The following is a 25,897-nucleotide window of genomic DNA, read 5'->3' on the forward strand; positions in this document are numbered from 1 at the left end:
ACAAAGGTGGGTAAATTTCTGTAATCTGAGGACATTTATCTAGGAATAAAGGTGCAGTTAGTGGAGCTAACAAACAAACCTTGGGACAGCTTTAAGGGATTTTGTTTTTACCTTTTACTGAAAAATGCTACAGAGACCAAAATATCTCAGCAGAAGTTTTTCACAAGCAACTCCCTCAAGTATTCAGCATATTGAAAAATTCCAAGAAAGCACCAGAAAAATTCAGAAAATAATACTGAAGTCTTTGTTGTGGCTTTCCCCATTTTTCCACTTTTTAACATAAATTAAAGAGAAAAGTCAGCACACAGATCCTGACCCAAATGAAGTCCAGTCTAAGGTGTAAGGTACAGGTTCTAAACTAAGCTGGAAACAGTTTTTAGTCCCTCTTGAGTTTTGCTAGATTGTTACAGTATTCTGAGTCTGAACTACAGTTCTTTCCCCCATTGTTCACAACTCTTATAAAGTTTCTATTGTTCTTGGACATTATTTCAAAAGTGAACACGTATGAGACTTGAATACTACCAACTGAAAAAAATAGGAGACAGCTTTTGTATAATACAAATTAATCAGAGGGACTTGCTGATGCTTTGATAGAGATATTTTTGCTATGAGTATATGCTGGATGGGTGCAGATTTCTTTATATATTTTCCCTCCCAGGATTGTGTTTCAGATTACAGATTATTTTAGAATCAAAATTCAAAATCAAAATCAACTTTCTGTCAACATCTATTGAAAATTTACTGATCTAGATTCTTATAGCCACTAGTGCATTAGTAATCATAAAAAGTTCAGGAAGTATTAAAAAAAGAAATAAAAATTAATCAAAATTCTTAACAAGAAGAAAAACCTTTTGCAGAAAATTGCAACTGTCCAGCTTCAGATATATTTTGTGATATATATATACATGGTAGCAGGTTCCCTACAAAGTGTATTAATGAGTCTGAACGAATTACATCACTTATGATCACTCCCTGACCATACAAATAAATGTACTTCCATTTCCATAAAGAGATTTACACTCACACCAGCTGAGAATCTGACCCAACAGTATTTTAAGAGTCCCAGAATATCTCTCATTTCAGTGGGTCTGGAGTAAATAATATTTGATCACATTATTGATATGTATGTTTTCAGCCCCTATTTCACAACAATATGCATGAGGTTTAGTGTATCAGCAATGCACAATTCTAAATAACTACAGAGCTTTCACTGTGCAAAAGAGACTGTTACATTTCTACCATGTGAAATCTGACCTGGTTAATATTTAGCAGTATTCTATTTACTTATGGATTAGAAAATTATGAGTTTTGCATCCATAAGGTAGTAGAAAGTGGTTTTCATTATGTTCTTCCCTAGGAAAGTATAATGCAAATTATAAACTCATTACTTCAAAGAATACATAAACCTTTATTTGCATGCATTTATTGGTTGTATTTTTTACCCTACTGCCTGAGTTGTTAACTTGAATAAAACATGAAATCAATTCAGATCTGGATAAAAAGTAGTTGAAAATATAAAAATTGAGATATACTGTTTCTTGATACCTAAAAAACACTCTTTTCTTTAATTACTAACCTTAGCTTGCTTTTGGTTATATTCATAAGAATTATCACAGACATCTTTTCCCACCTGGAAAAGATGTCCCTCTCTGCCAAACTCCTTTCCATGAGGAGCCTTTTCATGAGTAACCTCATAATGACTTTAGCCAATTCCCTCCACACTCATGGGCACATTCTCATCAAGTTCTATGGAACAGGAGCTTGAAAATTAGGGTTTACATCTATGAAAACAGACAAACAACATGAACTCTCCTAGTAAATCTTTTCTGAAATGCCAATTGCATTTAACACAATAGAAAAATGCTCCCCAGAAGAAGCTAAAATGCTCAGCAAATGAAGAGAATTAACAACACATGCTATTACTCCTCCAATCTACAAAAGGTCCAGCAACCTCACTTCTTATTAAAACTTTCATAGAATTATTCTAGAAAATGTATACACACCCAGTCCACTGATATTCCCATTTGGGGTGCAATATCTCCTTCAGTCATTCCTGTATTGATTTTCTGGCACCATGGTCTATTTTCTCCTTTAAACTTTACTCCTTTCACCCTATTGATTCAATCTCAGCTTCAGGTTTCAGCTTCCCATAGTCCAAGGGCAGGAATATTTCAGTGGTCCTAGCACAAATACCTTCCCATTTATTAGAATAAACTAATATAAAAGTATTATCTCCATAATTATCTTTTAACTGTAAAGTTATGTTGTAAATTGCAAAAATTCTAGCAACAGGAAGGAAGGAAAGAGACAGAGAGGAAGGAAAGGAGGGACAGGAAAGAAGAAGGAGGGAGGAGCAAGATACTTTTGCCAGGAAGAGGATTTATTGGTGTTAAGTACATGAAGAGAGTTACAGTTCTGCCATTACTGGACATGTAATTTAAATAAAGCAGATCCTGGAAATCCAAAATATTATGTAATATAATCAAATAAATAGATAGATCAATGATCATTGGAAATACTGAATTTACATTTCCTAGTAGGTACCCCAGTAAATTCTGTTGTTCTAAAGCTGCTGCATAAGTCATTGCTAGTTGAAGAAAAAAAAACCTACTCAAAATAGAAATACTGTCTATGCCGGGGCTTTTTTGTTTGTTTGTCTGTTTTCAATGTGGTGAAACTTCTGAACCAGGGTTAGTAAAACTACAGAAACTTGTCCACCAAATATTTTTCAAGCTAGTATGTTTCTATGAAAAGTTTTGGATTTTCCAAGTGTCTAAGTTCATTTTTCCAAATCATTGAAGTAGCTCCTAACATAATATTTTCAACTGTTTGTTGAGGGAACAGGAATTATATCAGAAATCAAGTGGAAGAAAGAAAAATAATTAGATACATACATATTTTGACATTAATAACTCTTGCAATTTTCTGAAAAAGATTACAAACATATCAACTGACTGATTATGAAATACCAATTATAGAAAATATCTGGCTTTGATTTTGGTCTTTTGAACCTTAGGAGTGCAATCTAGGACTCCATGAGCTGACAAACACATGTTCTTAATTCACATGAAATATGAGGAGATAAGTGGTGTAACAGGTAATGCATTCACTAAATATTAATTTCAATCAAATAAAATTAACTCCTCCAAACATAACTTAGATCCTTTTCTATTTCCTCTGTGGTAGCTATATAAAAGGCACTGCAGCTTCATTTTCATTAGGCTAAGAACACTTCCAATAAAGTATTCCTTTCTAATACCTGAAGGGTCCAAGAAAATTAACAGCTCTACAAAATGTTGTGGGTCTTCTCCAAGCAGGACTGCAGCTGCAAAAAGGAGTTATCCTTAAAACTGAGGTTAAACGGGTGACTTTGTAAGTGTAATGTGTTACACTTCTAACCTTTGAAGTTGTGCAAGACAAGTAATTTGTTGAAGACAGAACACTGAAGAGGTCAAAGGAAGAACTTTCACTGCACAGAATCTGAAAGACTTCTCAGTCAATAACTCTTCCACAAATTAATTCATGCACAGGACAGTAGTTCTGCAATGAAGGGGAAAGTGTTTCTACTAGCCAAAAAATATCTTGGTATGAAGTTTGGACATAAAGGTCAAAAGATTCTAGCAAACAAATAGAGTGTTAAGAATGTTTAGAGACCGTGTGAGAGATTGAAGAATTGTATTCAATAAAGCACTCCATAAAGTAGGCAAGATCTCCAAGCACACCCTGCTAGCTCTTCAATAGCCTTTCCAACATGTTAACATACAGATTATAAAGCAAATTGTTATCCTGCCCATCTATGATCAAACTAAGGAATCTCAAATAAATTTTACTAAAATATGGACAATTCAGTGGCTTATTGCCATTTCTTCAACTTCAGGGTGAGTGTGATTTTGCATTAAACTCTTCTACCTGATTTACAAAAAGTAGGCTTCCCAGGATTCTCAGCCTGAGCTCTTATGTTCCTCTAAAGATCTTGTTTTCAGACACATCATTTAACTGAGATGACTTTCCAGAAGAAATAAAGTATTGCTTTTCTGTTTGATCCAGATGCTGGTTCTGCCTGTTCAAATAATGACTTCTTTTAACTATGCAAAACTCATGAAGTTCAAAACAATGTCTTACATGATTTAGTGCCAAATATTTTAATTCTGTAGGCCACTAGCAGTGAGTTCTCTATTGCTCTTTTCAGTCTGATTTTACTCTTTTAGAACCATGTATTTTTATATCATATTTAGGAAAACTGCCTGTTCATATTCAAAAGAAGCCCATATACAATTAGAAAATCATTTCTGTGGTACAGCCAGATGGAAACCTGCTGTGAAATGAGCATCCTGAAATGATGCAACAAGGAACTCAACAATTCTTAAACTTGCTATCATGAAGGGATTTTGAATCTAAATCCACTCTATCTAATTCCACTCTAAACTGCTCCCTCTGATGTACTGGTGTTCTTTCATCAAGAGTAAAGATTACTGGCTATAAGAGAACTTCCCACTTTTTCTGAGGAGGTTTTTTTCTACCACTACCTTGACAGAAGTACAGAATTAGGAAACATAGGAATGTCATAGATTGTACTATACTTTTATTATCTTTGCAAATACATTTTTGGTCTTGAAAACCAAGAGGAGTTGGCAAGGTGTGTCTTGGGGAGATTATAGAAATTTTCACCCAGGGACAGTGGCTGTTCACCCATCCTCCATTTTTGAAACTCTTACCCATTGACTTTAATTGATTGTCTTGGAAACATAATTCTGGCCAAACCCAGGGAAAATAAAACCCAAAAGCTGTATATTTCACAGCGAGATTTTTTTTTTTTTCTCTGCTTTGCTCCTGGTTCTTTTGTCGTCTGGTTCGACCAGGTACACAGCCTTTCTGAGCACCCTGTGTGCTAGTAGCAGGCAGCAGCATTCCTAAAGGCTGTTGCTTAGATGAGTCCAGCAAAGTAGAGCAGCTCAATTTCAGCGAGGAAACAGTTAAAGAGCTCAGTGTTCCCCTGTGCCCGGGAGGCAGCCTTTGTGTTTAACATTGGCTGGGGCTCAGTTTGGGCTGGAGGTTTGTTTTAATTGGGGGAGGGGGCAGAAAAGAGCGGACGCTCCGACTTCTTCAGTCTGTCTCTCTCTCTTTTACTGACTTTGCGGAGGTGGAGATTTTGAGTCCCACCCAGACGCAGGCAGGAGGATCTGGTAAGACTATCCCAAGGAAAGCCACTCGGAGGCAATTCACAGCAACAGCAGCGGCGGCAGCAGCCCCAGGATGAGCGTGAGGCTGAGCCCGGCGGAGGACGCCGGCCGGGGGTGAGTGCGTGGCTGCTGCCGGGGGACCCCCTGCCCCCCCCCGGTCCCTTCTGCCCGGGGAGAGTCCGGCCCGGGGCCCGGGACGCTTCCAGCGCTTCTCGGTAATGCCGGGGCACCTCTGGGTGCGTGTGTGAGAGAGATAGCAAGGGATGGGCACAAGGCAGCTTGGGGTAACTATTATTTAATAAAGTTCAGCGATATATAGATCTTGCCAGATGCTCTATATAGGCTGCAGGGGAGGCAGTGCTGATTTGCCAAGTGCGTGTTGGAATTGATCTTCTGACAGTGTTACAAGCGGAGAATGTTTTCTTTTGTGTTAGAGGAAGAAATACAAGGCAATTACCCCGACGGCTGGAGCGGAGGCAGCCAAGAAAAATTGGCAGGATTTCTTGGAGCGCTTTCGTGCTCTGGTTAGGTTTATTTGCCTCTGCTTACATCTCAGCTGCCTTTTGGGGACATCTATCACTGTTAGCGTTTTAGCTCGTCTTTAATACTTCGAACAATTTAATTTCCGATACCATGGTCTCTTCTTGTGAATCTCAGCGCTGGAATTTCCCTGAGTTGATACCCCAGGCAAGTTACGGGAGTTTTGTTCTCCGCATCTGCAGCTGGTCCTGCAGTGCTGCGGGGGCACAGCGAGAGCACAGGCACAACACAGGCACAGCACAGGCACAACACAGAGCACAGGCAGAGCACAGGCACAGCACATCCATGTGGCCTCCACATCACCCGAACTCCTGCTCTCCAGGTGTTGGGGTTCCATGGGAAAGAGAGCACCAGGTTACAGTGTTACACAAAGCTGTAAGGGATGCTTGTACAGTACTTACATGAGGCGGTTTGCATGTTATATTCTGGAACAATATAAATACTTTGAAATTGCCCACAGAAGAATGAAGGACTGTCAGGAATCCGGAAGAAAATATCCTTAGAAATTATTATATTAGAATATCTCTAGTTTGGCTTTTTATGGAAAAGTTTCTTCCGGGAGATGGAAGAGAGAGTACTTGGCAATTTTGTTTCTGGCTTTGCATGCTGCCTGCATGATTGCCATGCTGCCACCACGTTCATATGAGATACATATATATTTTTTTATATATGAAATCTTCACAAGAAAAAAATCATTATATTAGAAGGATACTAATATAAGGACTAAAGCATAGGGCTGTGGGTGCTGGTCATGGCTGTATGAACTTAGAAAAATCATTTAAATAATCAGTGATTCAGTTTTTATGTTTGTAAATTGGGGAAACGTAGTCATAGTAAATACTAAAAGTATTAATACTTGCCTGAAAAGAGGCAGTATTCAGTCAAATATGTCTGTTCTTTCTGATATGATTTAGAAACCTCTAGTGAAAGCATTTAGCCTCATGCAGCTGTTGTTATCTGCCCTGAGATACAATTGTAGCCAGCATTCAATAAAGAAGGATATGCTATTTAGAACACTAAAATATAAAACAGAATGCATAGGAACTCACAGTTGATCAGATCCCCACCTCAAATGAACCAACACAGAACCACTGAAACCATGGATCCCTCTTCTGTCAGGGATAGCACTCTCCATGCCAGACAGGAATACTCAGGTTAAAATTGCTGCTTCAGACCACACACAACAGCAGAGTAATAGTAGTAAATATTTATACTGGGGCTGCTTTCAGAAGTCCTATCAGAAAACTGTCTCCCACATGCTTTCTTTGATAAATTTCTTGCTATACACTCTGACTTAATAGCCCCACGGGGAATTAAATTAGAATTCATTTATGTAAAAGGATTCTCCCAAATCCTTCATGTGAGGCCCTAGAAATAAGAAAGTTATAAATAGTTCACTTTCTACTCTTCTTTTGTCAACAGTGCAGCACTTGGTCTTCTTTTGCAGAAGAAATCTTGATTTCAAATTGAATTGAGGCTTTAATAAAGTGGACTTGAGTGGCCTCCTTAGATTCACTGTAGGTGTTGTACACAGAGGCAGCTCCTGCTGTTACACACAGGAAATTGTACCTATGAGGACAGAATGCTGTGATGCTTCCTTTCTTATCTGGAAATGTCATGAAATGTTGCTTAGAATTACTAAACCAAGTGTTTTTTACCTTTAAAAGATCTACAGTTTTTATAACTAGCTTTGCTGTGCCATTGAATGTGAGTTTCAATGACATTCAGGAACCAAATGACACCTTAAGTCTGAAGGGCTTTTTCTGGGCAGAGATCTGCCCTGAGACTGCAAAATCTTCCTCCTAATATTTAGGGACTTTGGATTAGGTCCAAAATTTGGTTGAAATGTGGGTATTTTCAGTCTTCTTTTGAAATCCAAGTAACTAAATGTCAGAGAAAAATAATATAAAGCCTCATTTTTACTATACATCAAAAATAATGAGCAAATAAATTTACTACCTTTACTTTTTCATGCAGTTGTTTCTTTTTCAAAGAAAAAAAAAATTTTTATTTTAGCTTAAATACCATTCAGCAGTCTCCAAGACCACTTTTTGTTGATATACTTTTCTTGAGAGAATAAATTTTAAAAGAGAACTTCACCATATTTTTCCACTCATTTACAAATTCTTCCTCAAACTGAAAGGGTTTTGCAGGATCTCATTCGAATAAGCTATCAATTACTTATGGATGTTTTTTGTGTGTGTTTGCCTTCTGTCAGACAGCTAATATGGGTAATCTAAATTTCAGATTAGCACCAATATGTATGTGCAGAAGAGACCATACATTCAAATACCCTTCCTAAGTGAGAAAAGGGATGTGTTAGTCTATCTGTTATGCTGATTCTTTGTTTCTTCTTTTTTTTTTTTTCTTTGCCTGATGTTTCTCCTTGCAGGTGAAGAAGTGAGAAGTATCGCACTGAAAAAAACCAGAAAACCCAACCCCCTTCTCATTGAATTTTGCTCTTTTGGGACTTCAGGATGGAAGCCTTGTGTTTAAGAGTTTCCTTGCTGCTTCTGCTTCCAGGATTTGTCCTCAGTGACAGCTCGGACAGGTACTCTGCCAACCAGAGTGACTTGGGAAACTACCTTTCCACTGTCTCAGGGATGGAATCCAGCATACTCCTCACCACCAGGCAGCCCCTGGTGTCCAACCAAACTGTCAAATGCTCCCAGCAGACCAAGATTGCTGAAACTTTTAAATACATTAACACGGTGGTATCTTGTGCTATTTTCATCGTTGGAATGGTTGGGAATGCAACTCTGCTGAGGATCATTTACCAGAACAAATGTATGAGGAATGGCCCGAATGCACTGATAGCCAGTCTGGCACTGGGAGACCTTATCTACATTGTCATTGATATTCCTATCATCGTGTACAAGGTAGGATGCAGCAGTTATCTTCTAATTGCAGTTTCTTCACAAGCACAGAGTCTGTTCTCTCTGGTTCCTCTTTTGCCTAAGCAGTGCTCTTTTGGCAATTAAAAGTACACGTAAGAGAAAACACAACTCCGTTTTTTATTCTGTAACTAAAATTTTGCTCTCCATCTCACCTCTAGAAAGGAAAAGTTTATCTCTTTTTTAAAAACAACATAGCTCTCAGCTCTTAACCAAAGTGTGGCCTTGGGCATTTCACAATATTCCTCATTTATTATAGCTACTATAGGTAGCAGAAGAATTTACGAGAGGACTTCTTATAAATTGTTTTCTTGTTTTCTTCCTTGATGAACACACAGCTGCTATTTTTGGAACATCCTAGACTTAATTTATGTTTTTATAGAAAATACTGTGATCCCTAGGCTTCATGTTATGACTTCTGCAGAGAGAGATTAAATCAGCTAAGTGTTAAGATTATAATTTAATATTTCTGTATATCTGATTCTTAAAATTATTGTAGAGTTAATAAAATCAATTATAACACAGAATATTTTAAAAATATTAAATTTCATCTCAATTTGTCGGAGTATAAAAAGGATCCTAGTACTTTTTAATCTGGTATTAAGGCAGTCTGCCTCATTTTTTTTATTTTCCATTTCCATTAAATGAAGCCATGAACCAGTGCTTCTTTTGATGCCCTAATTGTTTACTAAGGCAGCATGCATGAGTCTAGAACGGGCTTGAATGAACAAAACTGAGTCCTTTATTATTTTTTCTCGCTGACATTAAATTATATTAGAAAATAAAAAAATAATTTTATAAGCTTTTATCTATACCTTTGTGGATTGTATAGAGGTGCATAGCTGATATTTTTCTCAGTAAAACTTCAGGTGTTTCTGTTAGTAAATAAAACATTAAACAAAATAATGAAAAAGTACCTACATTCCTCACAATTTTAGCTCTTAAAAATTCTATAGACTTAAATTTTATTTACATGTGTTTTAAACATAATATTTTAATGCATAATTGATAACTACTGCCCTGTGGTTTCATACTGGATTTCAAAATTAAAGAAAAAGCCAATTGAAAGATGCACTTTGGATCTATACAACTATTGATCTCCATCATAACATAGGTATTGATAGGAAAACATTATAAAACTTTGAATTCTTTAATGGGTTAAAATATTAATATAGCCATACATTGTTTGTACAGTAAACTATCTACAGCAAACTGCAGTGCCTGGTTCTGATCTTCCAGTATTCCGAATTGCAGAAAAGCTTTCTATATTTGTCTGGTTTTACTGTAATATGAATTTGAAGCTAGGATAAAAATATTAGGTTAATAATAATGCTTATGATTTAATGGAAATCCTAGTCTGCATTTTTCAACATTCTGCATGCAAAGTTAGGCAGTTTACTGATAAGAGAGCAGGAATGGATTAACAAGTTGATGAGAATAATTAACCTCTGTCTGATTGAGATTCAGTTGTCTTCCATTGCTGGATGGAATAGGATGTGGGATAAAGGTTCTGCTTGTTCTCATTATTCTTAGCCAACCGGACTCTAGCCTGGACTGCATCTCTCATGATGCATTACAGGTACCTCCCTGATAAATTATCCTGTTTTAAAGATAATTGATAAAGCTGTGTTCTTACTTCTAGTGATATTCCTAATAAGAAATTTTAATGGAAAATGGCTTATTTTTTCAGAGCTGGGTTTGAAAGAACAGCTGTTTTTATTACACGATTTTTCTAACCTTTTAAGAGCTCTGCTGCTTCTTCTCCAAGAGGAATGGAAATCTGGAATTAATTTTAGTTTTTAAAATTGCCTTTTGATGATCTTCTGAAAATTCTTTAGAAGTTTAGTAAAAGTAACAAACATTTTTTTTTATATTCCTTTTATTACTTTGCAATACATCTCCCTATAAAACTTGTGACTCTTCTTTGGTATTCTACAGGCCCACATTCCTCTCTATTACTTATATGATGAGCTGAACTGTGGTCTTTAATATCTCTGTAGGACTCAATTTATCTCAGCCTCTATGAAAATTTATCTCCATACTGCAGAGAAGCCTTTGCTAAATAAGGGCTGCAGATGAAAGTGCAGACCCTTAACATCAGTGCATGTCAATCAGAATTAAATCAGAATTAAAATGGCATTTACATCTATCATTCTAGCTTTGAGTAATTTTTTGAGTCCTTGAACCTCCAAAATAAAATACTTACAAATTACCATATACAACCATCTTGTTGTATCAGGGAGCTGATACATTCATAGCACTCATAAGGGAGCTTTAGTACTTCTGATAAAAAAAACTGTTATTACTTGTAGTCCATTTTTCACATAAACTACTCAGCAATGTGACTGCTTAGCTCAGGAATTGATTTTAAGGTTTGTTAAATGGCATTTGTATCCTTGTATCACTAGGGATCATAAAATCTGTGACACCACTTAGCTCCTTTTGTTGAGTGACACTGTGAAGCATGGCCACTGGAAATATCACACCTTGAGAGTGAAAGTGATAAATATTTAAGAAAAAAATATTATTTTTATTTTTTGTTTAAAATTCATAACTGATAGGTAAGATCTTCATTTTAAGGAGATGAAACATCTCTGGAATCAGAATCAGAGAAAAAAGCATCCTTCTGCATATTAAAATAACCAATAGTATAGTATTAAGATGGCCACATCATACAGAAGAAAAAGTCAATACTAAGTAATTATAGCCTAATATCAGCAATTGGTACACCCACTTTCCTGAAACATTTTAAGAGAGAAGTAGGTAGTGGTACTGACATTGAAATCCATTTTACAGCTCCTCAGAAAGAAGCAGCTGTAAAGTTACAGCAGCTGAAAATCTCACAGGAAAATGAGTCTCTCATTCTGTTATGCATTTACACAACTAACAAAGATTTGATGATGGAAAAAAAGAAAAGAAATATCATTTATATCAGCAAGAGATATGGTCATAGGTGTCTGACACTTTTATCCTTTCTTCCCTGGTACAGTAGGCTCAAAAATTCCCCCTTACTTTCTCCAATTACTGTAATTATGTAGGGAATTCCCCACAGCAATTTGTTAAATGGCTTGAGATGTAATATTCACTACCCTCCTTTGAAGTTATTCTACATTTATTAAAGCTCCATTATACTTAATTACTCCTACTGTAACCACTTGTATAAAATCAATACTAAAAAATATAACAAATTGAGTTCTACAGGAAATATGCCAGCTGTAATTCCAGCCTTAATAGACAAAGCTAAGACAATTTAATTTTAATCACATATTTATAGCACCTGGACCCAGTTTTCTCTTTACCCAGAACATGCCCGTCTCAAACACTCAAGATATCAAAGCCTAAAGAATTGTTTCTTTGCATTGAAAGGCAGATTGGGAAATTCAATTCCTATGTTTTCTGCTGCTGTAGCTACAGAGTTAAGGCATTGAGGAGAAGAGAGATTTCATGTCTCCTTTACTGGTATCAGGTGATGTAGGACATAGCTGAAAGCTGCTGCATCACCTGCATTACCCAGCACTGCCATGGCTCCTTGTAGCAAGGTTTGGATGTCATACACAAGAACCTCTCTAGAGGACTGCTTTCCATGCAGTCATGAGATACTTTTCTAAAGTTATATGTAGGCAGCAGCACATCCATAGCACCACTATTGCCTTAGATGTGCCAAAGCTCTGAAAAGCCCTTGCAATTGCTGTTGCAGTTAAAATTTAGTAGCGACAGAACAACAGAAAAAGCTGTCCCTATCTCTTTCCTCAGCTCATGGAGCTAGGAGGAGTCTAGGCCAAGGCTTTCAGCTTCGGAATGGCAAAATTCAGTTTTAACTATGTTCTTGGGAAGTCCTGACCTGTATCTGCTTCCATTTTTATACAATTTAAATAAATACATTTAAATCAGTTCTATTTATTGGAAACTGACCTACCCAGGATAGGCATAAATTACATTACCTCAAACCTTAGTACACTTAGCTCCTTAAACTATTCGTTTATAAAGAAGTGGAAGAAGCAAACTAGCCAGCTTTTAACCTGTTTCTTTAAATGAGAATAACAAACATTTTCCTAGTTATTTTACTGGTATAAAGTTTAAGACATCTAGCCAGGAAACAAGCAAGAGTGTTCACTGCTCAAACTGCATATGTCTTCTTTAATAAATTTAATCTTTTGTTAGTAAATTGGTATTTATGCTTCCATGAGTTGCAACCACATCTAAATCTCAATAGCCACCTAGAATTTAGGGGTCTAGACAGAAAAAGTAGCTTGTTGTAAGCAAATATCTCCAGACATTATGTTTTCAGTAAAGGAACTTAGCTGAAGCATTTCTAGTCAGATGCATAATCCCTTCTTAATCACAAATTATCTGGCATATCTAATTACCTTTACTGACATAATTTTTACTACAAATAAGCAGGGATGATAATTAAGCACATTGGGATTGATCCTGTAGGCTAATAGGGCAAGTGCTGTACACAGTGGTGACAGTTTTGTGCCAAAGGAGTGTAAGGACAAAGCCACAGAGCACACAAAGCTAAGTGTACTTAGAAAAGAAACACATGTACACACCTCTTTTAAAGCAAAACATATGTGCAGCCTATATTTCTCAGTGAGGTACCAATACCAGTAGTAAATTCTGAGGCTACGAGCTAAAGAGCTGCATTCCTGTCAGTGATTCTCAGAAACAACATGAGGGTAGCCCAGTGTGATGTAGAACCCACGGAACCTGCTCAGAACATCACCTGCTATTTGAGTGTACATCTCCATGCAGTGATGACCCATAAGAGAAATCTAGAGGTAGCACAGGAATAGATCACTGGGTTCTGAAGGCAGAGTTACCTAAAATGGAACAGGGAAGGGAAGTCCATCAGCAATTAATTCTCTCCATTACAGACTATGGCTTCTTAGCAGAACATGTTTAATGCACAGTCCAAGGCAGGAGTCAAAGAGATTTTATGTTCTAGGTCTTAGTTCAAAGTCTACTTAATGGCTATATTTCTGGGGGACTGGGGTATATGTTCCTGTCAATGCCCAAACAGCTCCTCTCACATCTGAATGTTCACGTCATGCCTGCCTTGCTCTTACATGGATTTGTAGTTCTGTACCTTACCCACAGACTCCAGGTTTAGCAAAACATTTTAGTATGTTTGTTCTCTTTATTTTTCAATCAGCTGAACTCTACAGATTACAAGGATTTCTTTTGATTGTGCATATCCAGGGCTTACCCGTTCTGCAGTAATACCTTAGTAATACCATCAGTCTCTCTAGCAACACAAAAAAAGACAACACAGCTGGGAGAATAACAAGAGCAATATTTTGCCTAGGGAACTGTCTAAAGTTGTTAGGAATGCTTTACTACTAAGTAAATTATTGTAATAAATATGAACATTTAAACAAGAATGTAAAACAGGATTTTTTTTTCCAGATAGTTGAGACAGAATGTTCTGTTTCAAAAACATCTGATTTCTTCCCTTCAGGATCTCTTGAGGTATAATCTATTTCCTCTTGTGTAAAAATTATACATTCCCTTCCATAGCTGCCTACGCAGGAGAAAAAGACTGTGGGCATGCATGAAATGCTACCTTCACTTAGCCAAGCAAAGATGAGCAAAATGGCAGAAAAATCTGTGGTAGGGCAATTCAGCGGAAAATATCTCTTTGATGTTTCTCATTAATTTCCACATCATCTTTCTTCGTTCCAGAAAAAGAAGTCAGTCTTTTATCCATTTGAAGTACAAAAAAGACAGCTTGTAGTGGCAGCAAAATTAGGAATATTTCCTGCAAAGAACAGTTGAAGATTTGCAGTGTGTCTCCTCTACCATTGCAGTATCATGAATCTAAGTATAAGAAAACTAAGTGATAACTTAGCTAGCAGAAGCCTGAACTTCCATGTTACAGTTATATATTCTATATGGGTCTTATGCCCTGCATTGTAAAAGTTGGCCTTGTTTTTTTGTTTTCCTCTTCACCCTGTCCTTCCTGAAGTTGTCTTCTCACTCCAGCAATAGAGAGAAGTATCTAGAGAAAGGTTGTGTTCTCTCTCCTTCACTCTCACAGCTCTCCCTCTTTCCAGCAAACGGGTGGAGCACAACTGAGTTACATGTGTGGATGAACAACAGTTCAGTCCCAAGCAAGAAATGGATGAGGATTGTCCTGCAATGTCCTCTCTTGGATATGTGGGTTACAAGAAGCAAAGGCTTGAGAACATACAGTAAATCTTTGTCCTATGAAGCTTCATGTGAGAAGAAGCGCCCAAGTTGGGTCACAGAATCAATATATCACAATCAAAATACCATAAGCAGGAGATTCAGTTTATTCTTCTTCCAAACTGACCAGCATTACAGATCAGGCACTGAAGGAACACTTCAGTCACAATTATTCTCTTTTGTCACTTAGTGCAGTCAGATCAGTGGCACAGACCTTGGAAACTCCTGTGTTCAGTCAGATTTCACCTGGACTCCAGCCCAAATACTCTATACCATATGTGGCCCATGCCTTGAAGCAGAGAAGGGCATGCACAATTGTAGCAAGACGAACCTCTTTTAGAGAACGGCACTTCAAGGTCCAACCAGGTGTTCCAGCAGAGACTCACGAACAGTGCCCCGAGCCTATAGCCCACAGGGTTGACTCACCTGGATCGGTGCTGTAGCTCTGAGAGCAACTGATCTCTCTACTGGCTAGCTCAGGAGTGAGCCCCACCTGTGTCTTAGGCCTCACCTTTTATTGGCCCCCTGGTCCTGCTCATGCGCAGTGGGGGCCCACCCTAATTAGGCACAGGTGGGCTTGACACAAGCTCATGCTCACTCCCTGGCAATTAGTGGCACCTGGTTGCCTCGTTACACTACACATAATGGTAGGACACAATTTAATACAGAGCTTTACTCAGAGAGCTTAATGTCTCCTAGAGAAAACCAGCCTTAAGAAACAAAAATCCTCAAATCTGCTGATCTGACAAACCCAGGATTTTTTCTTATCTTTCATTCTGGGCTATGTTGCAAGGGAAGGAAATCACCCCAGAGCACGCTGGTTTTGTAACTCTTACTCCACAGTTAGGAGATGTTAGTCACTTATGCAACTAGACATTGTCTATTTGGACAAAAATCTGATGGTTTGGCCCCCTTCTCCTTCCAAGTGTAACAGAAACTGTGGAATAAGTAAGATAGTTCTATTTGTCCTGATACAGACAGGGCAGAAACTCCTGACTGCCAGGATTGTGCCAAAGTTGTTCCATCAATACCATCGACCACTTAAATGCTATGAAACTCAGGAGAGGATCCTGCATGGGGTCAGCATGAGGGGCAAGCACCACCTGTTCCAAACACAGCTCATTTCAGGGATACAGATCTTGTGTGTCAGTACAATGACTGCAAGTGGATATAGGGCAAGGAAGGCCCTAGAGCACTGGGATGAGACCAGAGCAGCAAAAGGCAGGTATGAAACTTTTGCTTTTGTCCTCATTGTCATAGCAGAGAGAGAGGATGTGCTGAGATGTAGCTGTTGAAGTAGTTTTAATAGAGCAGCTCAGATCTGGTTCCCATCCAGCATCTAACTCAGTTCATCTATTTTGAGCTGAGATCCAGGGTTATCATCTGCCTGTAAACACACAGTATCAGCCCAGTATTAGATAAACTCTCAGGATGCACATGAGCATCTAATGATGAATACTCATGTGGTTGGTTTATGACATTCTGTCTTTTAGACTCCATACAAATTCCTTGGGTGCAGAGTGGGACTTTATCTGTGTTTTGTACAACAGCTACAATACTAATGGGGGTTGGAAAATAGCAGTAACAGTACAATAAAATCAACAGAGTGACACTTAAAATCACTGCAAAGGAATGTTCTCAGCACTGCTGTCTTGTTTGTTTCAAGGTGCAGCATCAGGGCAGAAAAGCCACATAAAGCAGCAAGAAAGGGGGATTCTCAAGGAAGCTGTGGCTGTCTGGTCACTTTGCTGAGTTTTTTTTAAGACCAAGAATAGAACCTTGAAATCTTGGATTCTAATTTCAGTGTAAAACTATGCAGTGTAAAACAATCTCTTCTTGCTCAGGAACTGCACCACAGTTGAACTGCATGAAATACTCCTAACCTGTAAACTGAACAAGGGGAACAGTGCATTTCCTTTGCCACATATTTTATATTGAAACCTCAGAGATTTTGTCAGTGGGTTTGCAAAAGCACAATCCATTTGACCAACTCACGGAGAACTGTAATACAAATTGAGGTAATCAGCCTGATTCCTCCTATCCTTATGCCTTTAGAAAAAATGTAATCTGGTCAGATATTATACTGATTTTGTTTGGATATTAAAACATGCAAAATCATTGGAAGACCAGTGACAGTTGATTAAAATCAACTTGAAAAGAATGCCTAATGATTTGCTACTGACATTTCTTCAATTAATGGAAAAGTGTACGAAACAAAAGGAATAAAATACTTTTAATCTTAAAAAAAGGAGAGCTTCCTGCAGTGTGGTGAAGATGTGTACATGCTGGAACCATGATAAAGCTTCCCTGTGAGGAGTAATGAGGTAGTGAACCTTTTTCAAGTACACCACTTTTTCTTTTTGAAGATAATATTTGCCTTGTAGTACCAGAGCTTCACAGTCACTACAAAGCACTTGTTCAGTTCTCTTGCTGGGTATGCATTACAGCCACAATCAGGGCACAGAAATGAATCCATGCCTGTATTTCAGTTGCCTTTTAAAGTGAGATCTATAATGATAAATCAGTTTGGGGGGCTCTAGTTAGCACAGGGGACTCACAAAAATCTGCTAGTGCCTTTTTTCCCTGGAAATGCCATTTATAATTTTGCCTCCACCTAGTGGTTCCTGAAAACTATTCTGATTTTACCCAAACCCAGACAAGAGATTGGAGTTGAAACTATGTGGCTCCAACTAGCTGGAAAATTACTATTCAGATCATCCCTTCTTTTTCCAAAGGTTTTTTCTGCAGCCTCAACACAAACTATAGCCTGATGCAAGGCAAAAGAAAAACTCATGCCTTGCAAACACTTTTAAAAAAATTGCAACTCTATAATATAATTCTGCTGGAGCTTTCAATGTATTTCATTCATTCTAATAATTAGAGATGAAAGCAGAACTAATCAACAGCTTGCAGGTCTCATCACCTCTGTTACTGGAGGTACTGACAGTTAAATCACCAACCCCCGTGAACCATTCTCTGGCCTTCTGGCACACAGGGGATTTGCTTTCATCAAATAGGATTGTCCTAAACTGGAATACCATTGCAAAGGTGCTCAGATTTTCTTTGTGGTCTTTATGGTAAATAAGATACTCAGCTGCCATTGAAAAAAAGAATTCTTAACATGCTAGAAAACACACAACCATATATACATACACATATATACAGAGAAAGAACAAATGGAACCACCTTTATATGATAACATCCTCACTAACACTCTCAAATACAGTGAGTTGACTGGTTTTATAGTCATATATAGATGAATTCCTACAAATTTGGTATTCAGTGATAAAGTGCTCTGAAATACACTGTGAGAAAACAGAAAGGTAACTCCTACCCTTAAATGAGATAAAGACAAATGTGAATTTTAACTTCCCATAGTTAACATTTATATTATTAAAGGTAGTGATTATTATTATGCTTCAACTCAATAGTAATTTAAATGTAAATAAAATATTTACTTTGAATACAGTAGTCTTGAACTACAATCAAAATTTGTTTTTCTAATTCTGCAGACAGAATCCACCCACCCTTACTAGACGAGTGTGTTCTGGAGCCTAAGCTTCTCCCAGAAAAAATTACTGTAAGCAGAGAAGTCTAGCCAAGAATGCAGATGGCAAATTTCTGTTCAATCATATTCCAAACAGTAAAATCATTGTTCAGTTTTAACTGCAAAAATGATAAAAATACATTATTCATAGGTTGCATTTGTTGTTGAAAGAAAACAACAAATTTTGCACATAGAGTAAAATGGCATCAGTCCCTGCACATGTGTGCAGCTGAACGTAGGGTTCCTTCATTCTCTCTCTTCCATTTTGTGCTCTTGCCCAGAACCAGCTAGACTGTGGCACATCACACACTCTGTATTTATTGGAATGCTTGTTGTGTTGCCAGTTTATCTCCATCTCATACACTTGAAAATAACTGTTGTGACATTTGAATCTATTTTAGTTCCATAAAACAGTCCCAGGTCTTTGTTCACTAGGGCTTAATATAATTCCAATAACTGCACAATAGTAATAGTGACTGAATTCTCCAGTAAGATAATTATTATAACCACCTCCAAGAATGTGTCTCCTGTTTATATTGGGGATGCTGTATCCACTAGGATGCTGATAAAGTTACATATCTGAAAACATTCAAGCACCTGATATTTTCCTTTTATATCCAATGCCTTCTATTATGCAACCTACTGAAGTTGATAAGAGCATAAAAACTGTTGGGTTACATGACACAAAGAACTCTTCTTACCTCTTATTCAGTTTCCTACCCCTGGCAAAGGCTCAGTACCAGAGACTTAAGGAAGAAGATTTAAAGGAAAGGTAGCACAGAAGTGAATCTTCCCCTTCTGGTGAGATTTACTGACTTTGTTTTTCAAAAGAACCATTCATGGTCAATGTAAGAATTGTACAATCACAGAATGGTTTGGATCAGTCAGCTAAATTAGAGCTCCATATCTTGTATGGAGTTAATAATTTTTCACTTATTACATTTACTTATATTAAATGTAATCAGAATGTAAGGTACTCTGAAAAGGGAGATCTTCTGTGACTCTGCAGTCAGTTGTAGATTTGGCTATCCTGAAAAAACTTGTATCCTGTATTTTTTATATATACTTGTTTAAAGCTTTAACAGTTACAACTAGAAAGATCACCTATTACATGCCAAGTATTCACAACTGTTCATATGAATCAATGTATTCCTATTTGTTATGTGAATGCCTCCTTGAAAACACTGACCTACACCCCATCCACTTTCTCATCTTTCCAAATGATGCTTTTCTGTTACTTTGCAGTAACAACCTACCTGTACGTATGATGCAAGTCTTTTAAAGCATAATATGGAAGAAGTTATGGATGTACAATACTTTATCCACACACTTAAGAATCTGGCAGTGCATATTGCCATGAGTTACACAGTGGTACATTTACAATGACAAGAATCTCCTTGTGTGCAGCATGAGAATGTGGCTCTGAGGTATTTTCATTAACTGTGAGTTATGCTTTGACTGCTTGCTTCTGGGGCATGGCAACTGCAGCCACTTATGACAGGGTTGAGTTAGATTTTAATTATTCAGTACTGGTGGCTGAAACACAATAATGAAAAAACTTTTAACAATAAGAATTGTACAACAGCAAAAGGTCAACATCTAAGTTCAAAATTTCACTTCCTGTGCTTCTATAGTAACAGTCACAGAAACATCCAGTTACTATGGATGTGGTATGAAGAATTCAAGGTGACAACTGTTGTATCTAAGATGAGAAATAATTCCATTTTTTACATACTTGCTAGTCAATGCTTAAGTATTCTGATTATTTTATATTTTCTCTTTAGCTCCTTGCTCAGAAGTGGCCTTTTGGGGATTCTGAATTTGGACAGTTTCTTTGCAAATTTCTTCCTTTCATACAGAAGGCATCAGTGGGAATCACAGTCCTTAATCTCTGTGCCCTTAGTGTGGACAGGTATGGTATGTTTTACTCTTTTGACAGACATTGTTCTTGTCCTTGCAGTTCTCCTAAAACTCTGGTCACTGTTTTAGCTGGCAGATTACAGTATAGATGTGAATTGCATCTGAGGCACAAAGCATACTATGAAGTCAATGGACAAATTAACTTTACAGTTTTTAAAATGTATTTAAAAACTCTAGCAAAGCATTATTTCACTTTCCTTTGACCCGGTATTGAGTTTTTTCTTTCTTATGATCTCATGTTTGGCTATTTTTTTAACAAAATCATAATCTTCAGTTTTAAATATTTTATTTCGAATCATTGCCTATGGAACATAATTACAATGCTTTTTTTGAAAACTTTTATAACTGAGTTTTGTTGAAATACATGTAAAATTGCTTTGATAGTTTGGCATTGGTAGCTTTGTTAATGCCTTTGCTAGCAGAGCTCAGGAAGATACATAAACTTTTTGATAGAACAAAAATCCATGATCTCCCTGGAGCCTTCTCTTCTTCAGACTGCACAACCCCAGCTCTCTCAGGCTCTCCTCTCAGGAGCTGCTCCAGCCCTCTGATCATCTTTGTGACCCTCCTCTGGACTTGCTCCAACAGCTCCATGTCCTTCTTATGTTGGGGGCTCCAGAACTGGGCACAGTATTCCAGGTGGGGTCTCAAGAGAGCAGAGTAGAGGGGGAGAATCAATTCTCTTGACCTGCTGGCCACATCTCTTTGGATGCAGCCCAGGATATGGTTCACTTTCTGGGCTGCAAGGACACATTGCTGGCTCATGTTGAGCTTCTGATCACATGTAATTGTATGTATGAATACTTCATGATGTAATGATCCTTTATCCCTTAATATTGTGTACCTCTAAACATAAGTAGCTGGAGGAACATCAGTGTCCATGAAAAGCAAATTGGAATAAATAGCAAATGGGAGAAGAGGGAGGATAAGAAAACTGGAGGCAGGAAAGAGAGCAAATAAAAGTCTTAGAATACTAAAGTTATCAGCACAAGCAAGAGCAGTAGAAAGTTAAAAGTGGAAAGAGAAGAGGAGTCACAACACTAAGCAAAGGAAATGACCCGGAAAAAAAGTGAATATTTTATACAAGGCTGGAGAGAAATGGGGGAAAAAAAAAAGAAAACAGAAAAGTAAGGGAAAACACAGGCACACAGATTTTAGATTGAGGAATTAAATTTAATAGACAATGCATGTGTTTTATGTCAGTTCCCTGGCAAATGTGCTATATTTTCTAGGTATGAGGAAAATAAACCCTGCAGTATTTCCCCAATCCTAATTAGGGGAGGTTTGTGGCTTGACAAGGATTCTATATATTAAATAACTCACAGAACTTCCACTTGAAAAATTATACTACTGCTGTTTTTCAAATCACTCTTAAAGCAGGGCGTTAAGAGACCAAGTAATTGTAGGTTAATAAGCATTCAACAAGTTCCAAGCTAATTACTGAGGTTCTTATGTTTTAGCTGAAAACCATTCATAAAATTCTTCATCCAGTTGTTCCTTATCTGAGAGTTATTTCAACTGTGAACTGAAAAAAAAAAAAGCTAATAAAATACCTACAGAGCCCAAATCTTTCCCTCCAAAACCCGCCTGGACACGTTCCTATGCGAAGTGCTCTAGGTGGCCCTGCTCTGGCAGGGGGGGTTGGACTAGATGATCTTTCGAGGTCCCTTCCAACCCCAAGGATTCTATGATTCTATGATTCTCTGTGCATACTGATTGTCTCATGTGCAACAGAGATGTAACTTGAACAGAACAGGTACAAAATGCAGCATTTAGAACCCATTTGTTGTCACTTAGGTAGTTTTACAAGTGACACAACACAAATTTTATAATCCTTACTTGAAAACTATTAACAGACTGAAGGCCTCTCTTTGCTAAGAGCACCATTCAGTCAAGGACGAGACAGTATCATGTACCTTGAGCAGCTGATGGGAAAGATTGTAAAATTGACAGTCAGTAGAAAGTAAAGTTTAAATTGACTATTAAATTTCCAAAGTTCATAAATATCTGAGTATTTGTGTGAAAGGAAATGTCCCTAACAATATTCCATTTAATCATTAAAGCCAATATTTGATATTTGGTAAAATGAAATATAAGGGGATCACAAGCTATTTAAAATTAAAGCTGAATTTTAAGATGGATAAATATGTTTGAGAAGACATGACACTTAATGTTTCTTTCTGAATACCTCAGTACAGTTTGTGTCAATGCTCTCAGAATTCCAGTCTCAAGAATTCCAGTCTCATAGACCTCCTCCCTATAAGTGAACCATTGCCTCTCTCCTTTCTGATATTTCTTGAAGACAGGGGTGCTTTGATTTTTGATCTGCAACTCCAAAATACAGTCTGATGAGTACATTCAAAATCTTTACACATATTTTTATGTTAAAATGATGTACTGAGAACCTGGCCATAGCACTCCTGTGATAATGCTTTGTATGATATTGGTATAGATATCAAACTAAAAGCACCTGAGGGCCTATATCCCTTAACTAATGGTTTTTCCCATCAGAAGCTCTTCATTCCTTATCTTAGAAATTCAAAATCCAGTCCATCCCAGTACACTCTAAGCATCCTGCTATCCCTGTGCATTCAAGCCTATACCAAATTTCTGTGTGCCTTCCATCCATCTTTCTACCATCCCACCCTAATCCTTCCACAGCTTTCATTGATGAGAAGCTCAAAATGAGCCAGCAATGTGGGCTTGCAGCCCAAAAAGCCAACCATATCCTGGGAGGCATAAAAAGAAGCATGGCCAGCAGGTAAAGGGAGGTGGTTTTCCCCAACTACTCCCCTCTCATGATATCCTATCTGAAGTACTGTGTCCAATTCTGGAGCTCTCAACACAGACAGGAAGGACATGGAGGTCTTGGAGCAAGTCCAGAGGAGAGTCACAAAGATGATCAGAGGGCTGGAACATCTCTTCTATGAGGACAAGTTCAGCCTGGAGAAGAGAAGCTCTGGGGTGACGTTATAGCAGCCTTCCAGAAGCCACGGGGGGACTACAGGAAAGCTGGGGAGAGAGTTTTTACATGAGCAGATAGTGATAGAACACTGCTAATGGTTTAAACTTGAAAAGGGGAGATTTAGGTTATACATTAGGAAGAAATTCTTTAATGAGAAGGTGATGACACACTGGAACAGGTTGCCCAGAAAAGTTTTGGATTCCCCCTCTCTGGAAGTGTTCAAGGCCAGGTTGGAAGGGGATTTCAGGTGTCCCTAACCATGCAGAGGGGTTGAAACTAGATATCTTTAAAGTCCCTTCCAAACAAAACCATTCTATGATTCTATGATAATCCTCCAACCTAAGGCTTTCTGACCTAAATGCCCCTGCTGAACTTCTCTTGCCAAAGCTCACCTAGCCCTGCAACTCAGAACCTACACATTTCCAAACTGTATCCTCCTGATCTTTTGAGAGCATCTCCTTTCCCCATACCCTTCAGCCTCCTTGTGCCTGCAGGTATCCCCTTTTGTACTCCAGTTATCTGCTGTCATCAGCTAAAATCACCACTCCACTTGCTTTTCTCTGAAAAGCCCAACCTTGGCTTCTGCCTTGGAAAGATATTTGGAATAAAGTTGGCAGCTGCACATATCCAAATGTATCTGCCAGGACACTACAGGGCAGAAAATGAGGACATGTCTCAGGAAGGAAAGAATACTTGCCATAGTCAGGACAGGAAAGTGACACAGCACCTTACAATGTATAGTTTGATTTGGTGGCTTCTTGTTCTGACATTTTTTAAAGCAGATGACTTTTCTTGGCTTTTTTCCCCCTCAACTGAAGAAGATAATTTCATGACTGAATGCCATGATGTATCTGTGTGGGACTCTAATTGCAAATGAGAAAGAGCTTTTTTTTGGGGAGGGAAATAAAGTCAGCACTTTCGAAACTGTCATATCACCAGTGACAGAAAGCTCTCCAACATACATTTCAGATTGTAACAAGATCATAAATAATATTTTTTTTTCCCATATTTTTAGATAACACTGTCTTTGATAAATTGTTAGAAAAGTAACTTGTTTACAGCAAGTTTATTTTTAATTAAAAAATATTTTCTTTATGGACTGTTTTGTACTCAATATTGCATGCCTCTCAGTCTTCTCCAAAATTTTTTTTTTAAACTTATGACCCAAGTTGACAGAGATGTTGAGGTCTCAAAACTAATAAATTTCTACAATTTTCTTGAAAACTGGCTGACCAGACAAGCAGAGAAGAATGACCCTGTCAGTTCCCCAAATGGGGGGAAGGCTGCAGTCTGGTAACACAAATCCTTGAGAACTGGAGAGAGAGAGAGAATGTGAAGAGAGGATCTGGAAAAGGGAGAAATGCAAGAAATGCATGGGCTGCATTTGAAACTTCTTTAAGAGTTTTCACCTTTTTACCAAGGTTCATTATGAGACACAGGCACATAGAAAATGTAGGACTCGGTGATTCCATTTTTTACAGAGAAACTTATTATCTAAGGGATTAAGTAGTGGAAAAATATGTTGGTTTGGGCACATACAGACTTCTTAGCCATGCACTTCAGATTCTTCTCAGAAAAGCAATACAGAGACTGAGATGGCTTTCCAGACAGTCCTGATTAGCTCTCTGTTGTACTGTGTGGCAAATACAGAATATGCTGCACAAACCCTTGAATAGTGTAAGTAGAACAAATGCATTTTCATTTCATGAAGAGTATTTTCATAGTATTTTATTGCATGGAAGCTGACCACTTCAACTAGCACTGATGTTACAGCTGAGGTAGCTGAAGGACATAGGTGTTTTCTACCTATTAGAATGGCTTGTGGCAGCCTTTTTCTTCTGCTTTGTCAGTTGGTCCAGTGAAATACATAGTCTGCCCTCAAAAACATTTCCTACTTAAATTAGAAATCCTTAGTGTAGTCCACACAGCAGAATTCCACCCTATCCTAAAAAAACCCACTCACAGCCACCTCTGTGGTATCCACTCCTTAATGTGATTTGCTGTGTCCTAGGTGGCTTGAGACCTGGCAGAGCCCCTGGAACAGGTAGAAAAAAACAAGCAACACAAGTCTAACATGTCAGCGTTAGGATTTTACTTAATAGACAAAACTGAAGCAAGATCTTTGAATTTCAGGAAGAAACTGAAGGTTGGAAACTAATGTCTGTCTCTTTCAGGTACAGAGCAGTTGCCTCCTGGAGCCGTGTTCAAGGAATTGGAATCCCCATGATCACTGCTATTGAAATTTTCTCCATTTGGCTTCTGTCCTTCATACTGGCTATTCCAGAAGCAATTGGTTTTGCTGTGGTACCTTTCAGATACAAGGATGAAGGTTATGTGACCTGCATGCTCAATCCTACAAATAAATTTATGTTGGTAAGTAACAACTTTTTTTATCTTTTTGGACTCCAGAACATATAGATCAGACAATTAAGATACTGAATTATAACACACTTTATTTAGCCATTAAAGTGTAAAATATATTTTTATGTATATTGCTGCAAAGAGGTTCCTTCAGTTCCTACAGTTCTGAGACTCGCAGCTCCAATCTAGGTACCTTGGGCACTGTTAGCTGTCATCTAGATACAGCAACTCACGAGCAAGAGAAGTGCCTGAGACACACCAGGCTGCTTTGCCACGTTTCATAGCCCTCATCCTCTGGGCT

General features: G+C 37.9%; 1 protein-coding gene across 3 annotated transcripts in view; it reads left to right on the forward strand.

Annotated features, from left to right (window-relative positions):
- Positions 1-5,159: 5,159 nt before the first annotated feature.
- Positions 5,160-25,897, forward strand: part of EDNRA (endothelin receptor type A) — a 28,826-nt gene continuing 8,088 nt past the window's right edge. For 2 of the 3 annotated variants that reach the window (XM_030450786.1, XM_030450788.1), the window contains exons 1-4: positions 5,318-5,395; positions 8,113-8,599; positions 20,135-20,262; positions 25,410-25,608. In XM_030450786.1, coding sequence (XP_030306646.1) covers positions 8,198-8,599; positions 20,135-20,262; positions 25,410-25,608 — 729 coding nt within the window. In that variant the 5' untranslated portion in view covers positions 5,318-5,395; positions 8,113-8,197. Of the gene's footprint in view, positions 5,295-5,317; positions 5,396-8,112; positions 8,600-20,134; positions 20,263-25,409; positions 25,609-25,897 lie in introns of those variants that run through there. The other variant, XM_030450787.1, reaches the window with a different exon arrangement.

This window comes from Calypte anna, chromosome 4B (genome assembly GCF_003957555.1).
Source record: "Calypte anna isolate BGI_N300 chromosome 4B, bCalAnn1_v1.p, whole genome shotgun sequence".
Taxonomy (NCBI): domain Eukaryota; kingdom Metazoa; phylum Chordata; class Aves; order Apodiformes; family Trochilidae; genus Calypte; species Calypte anna.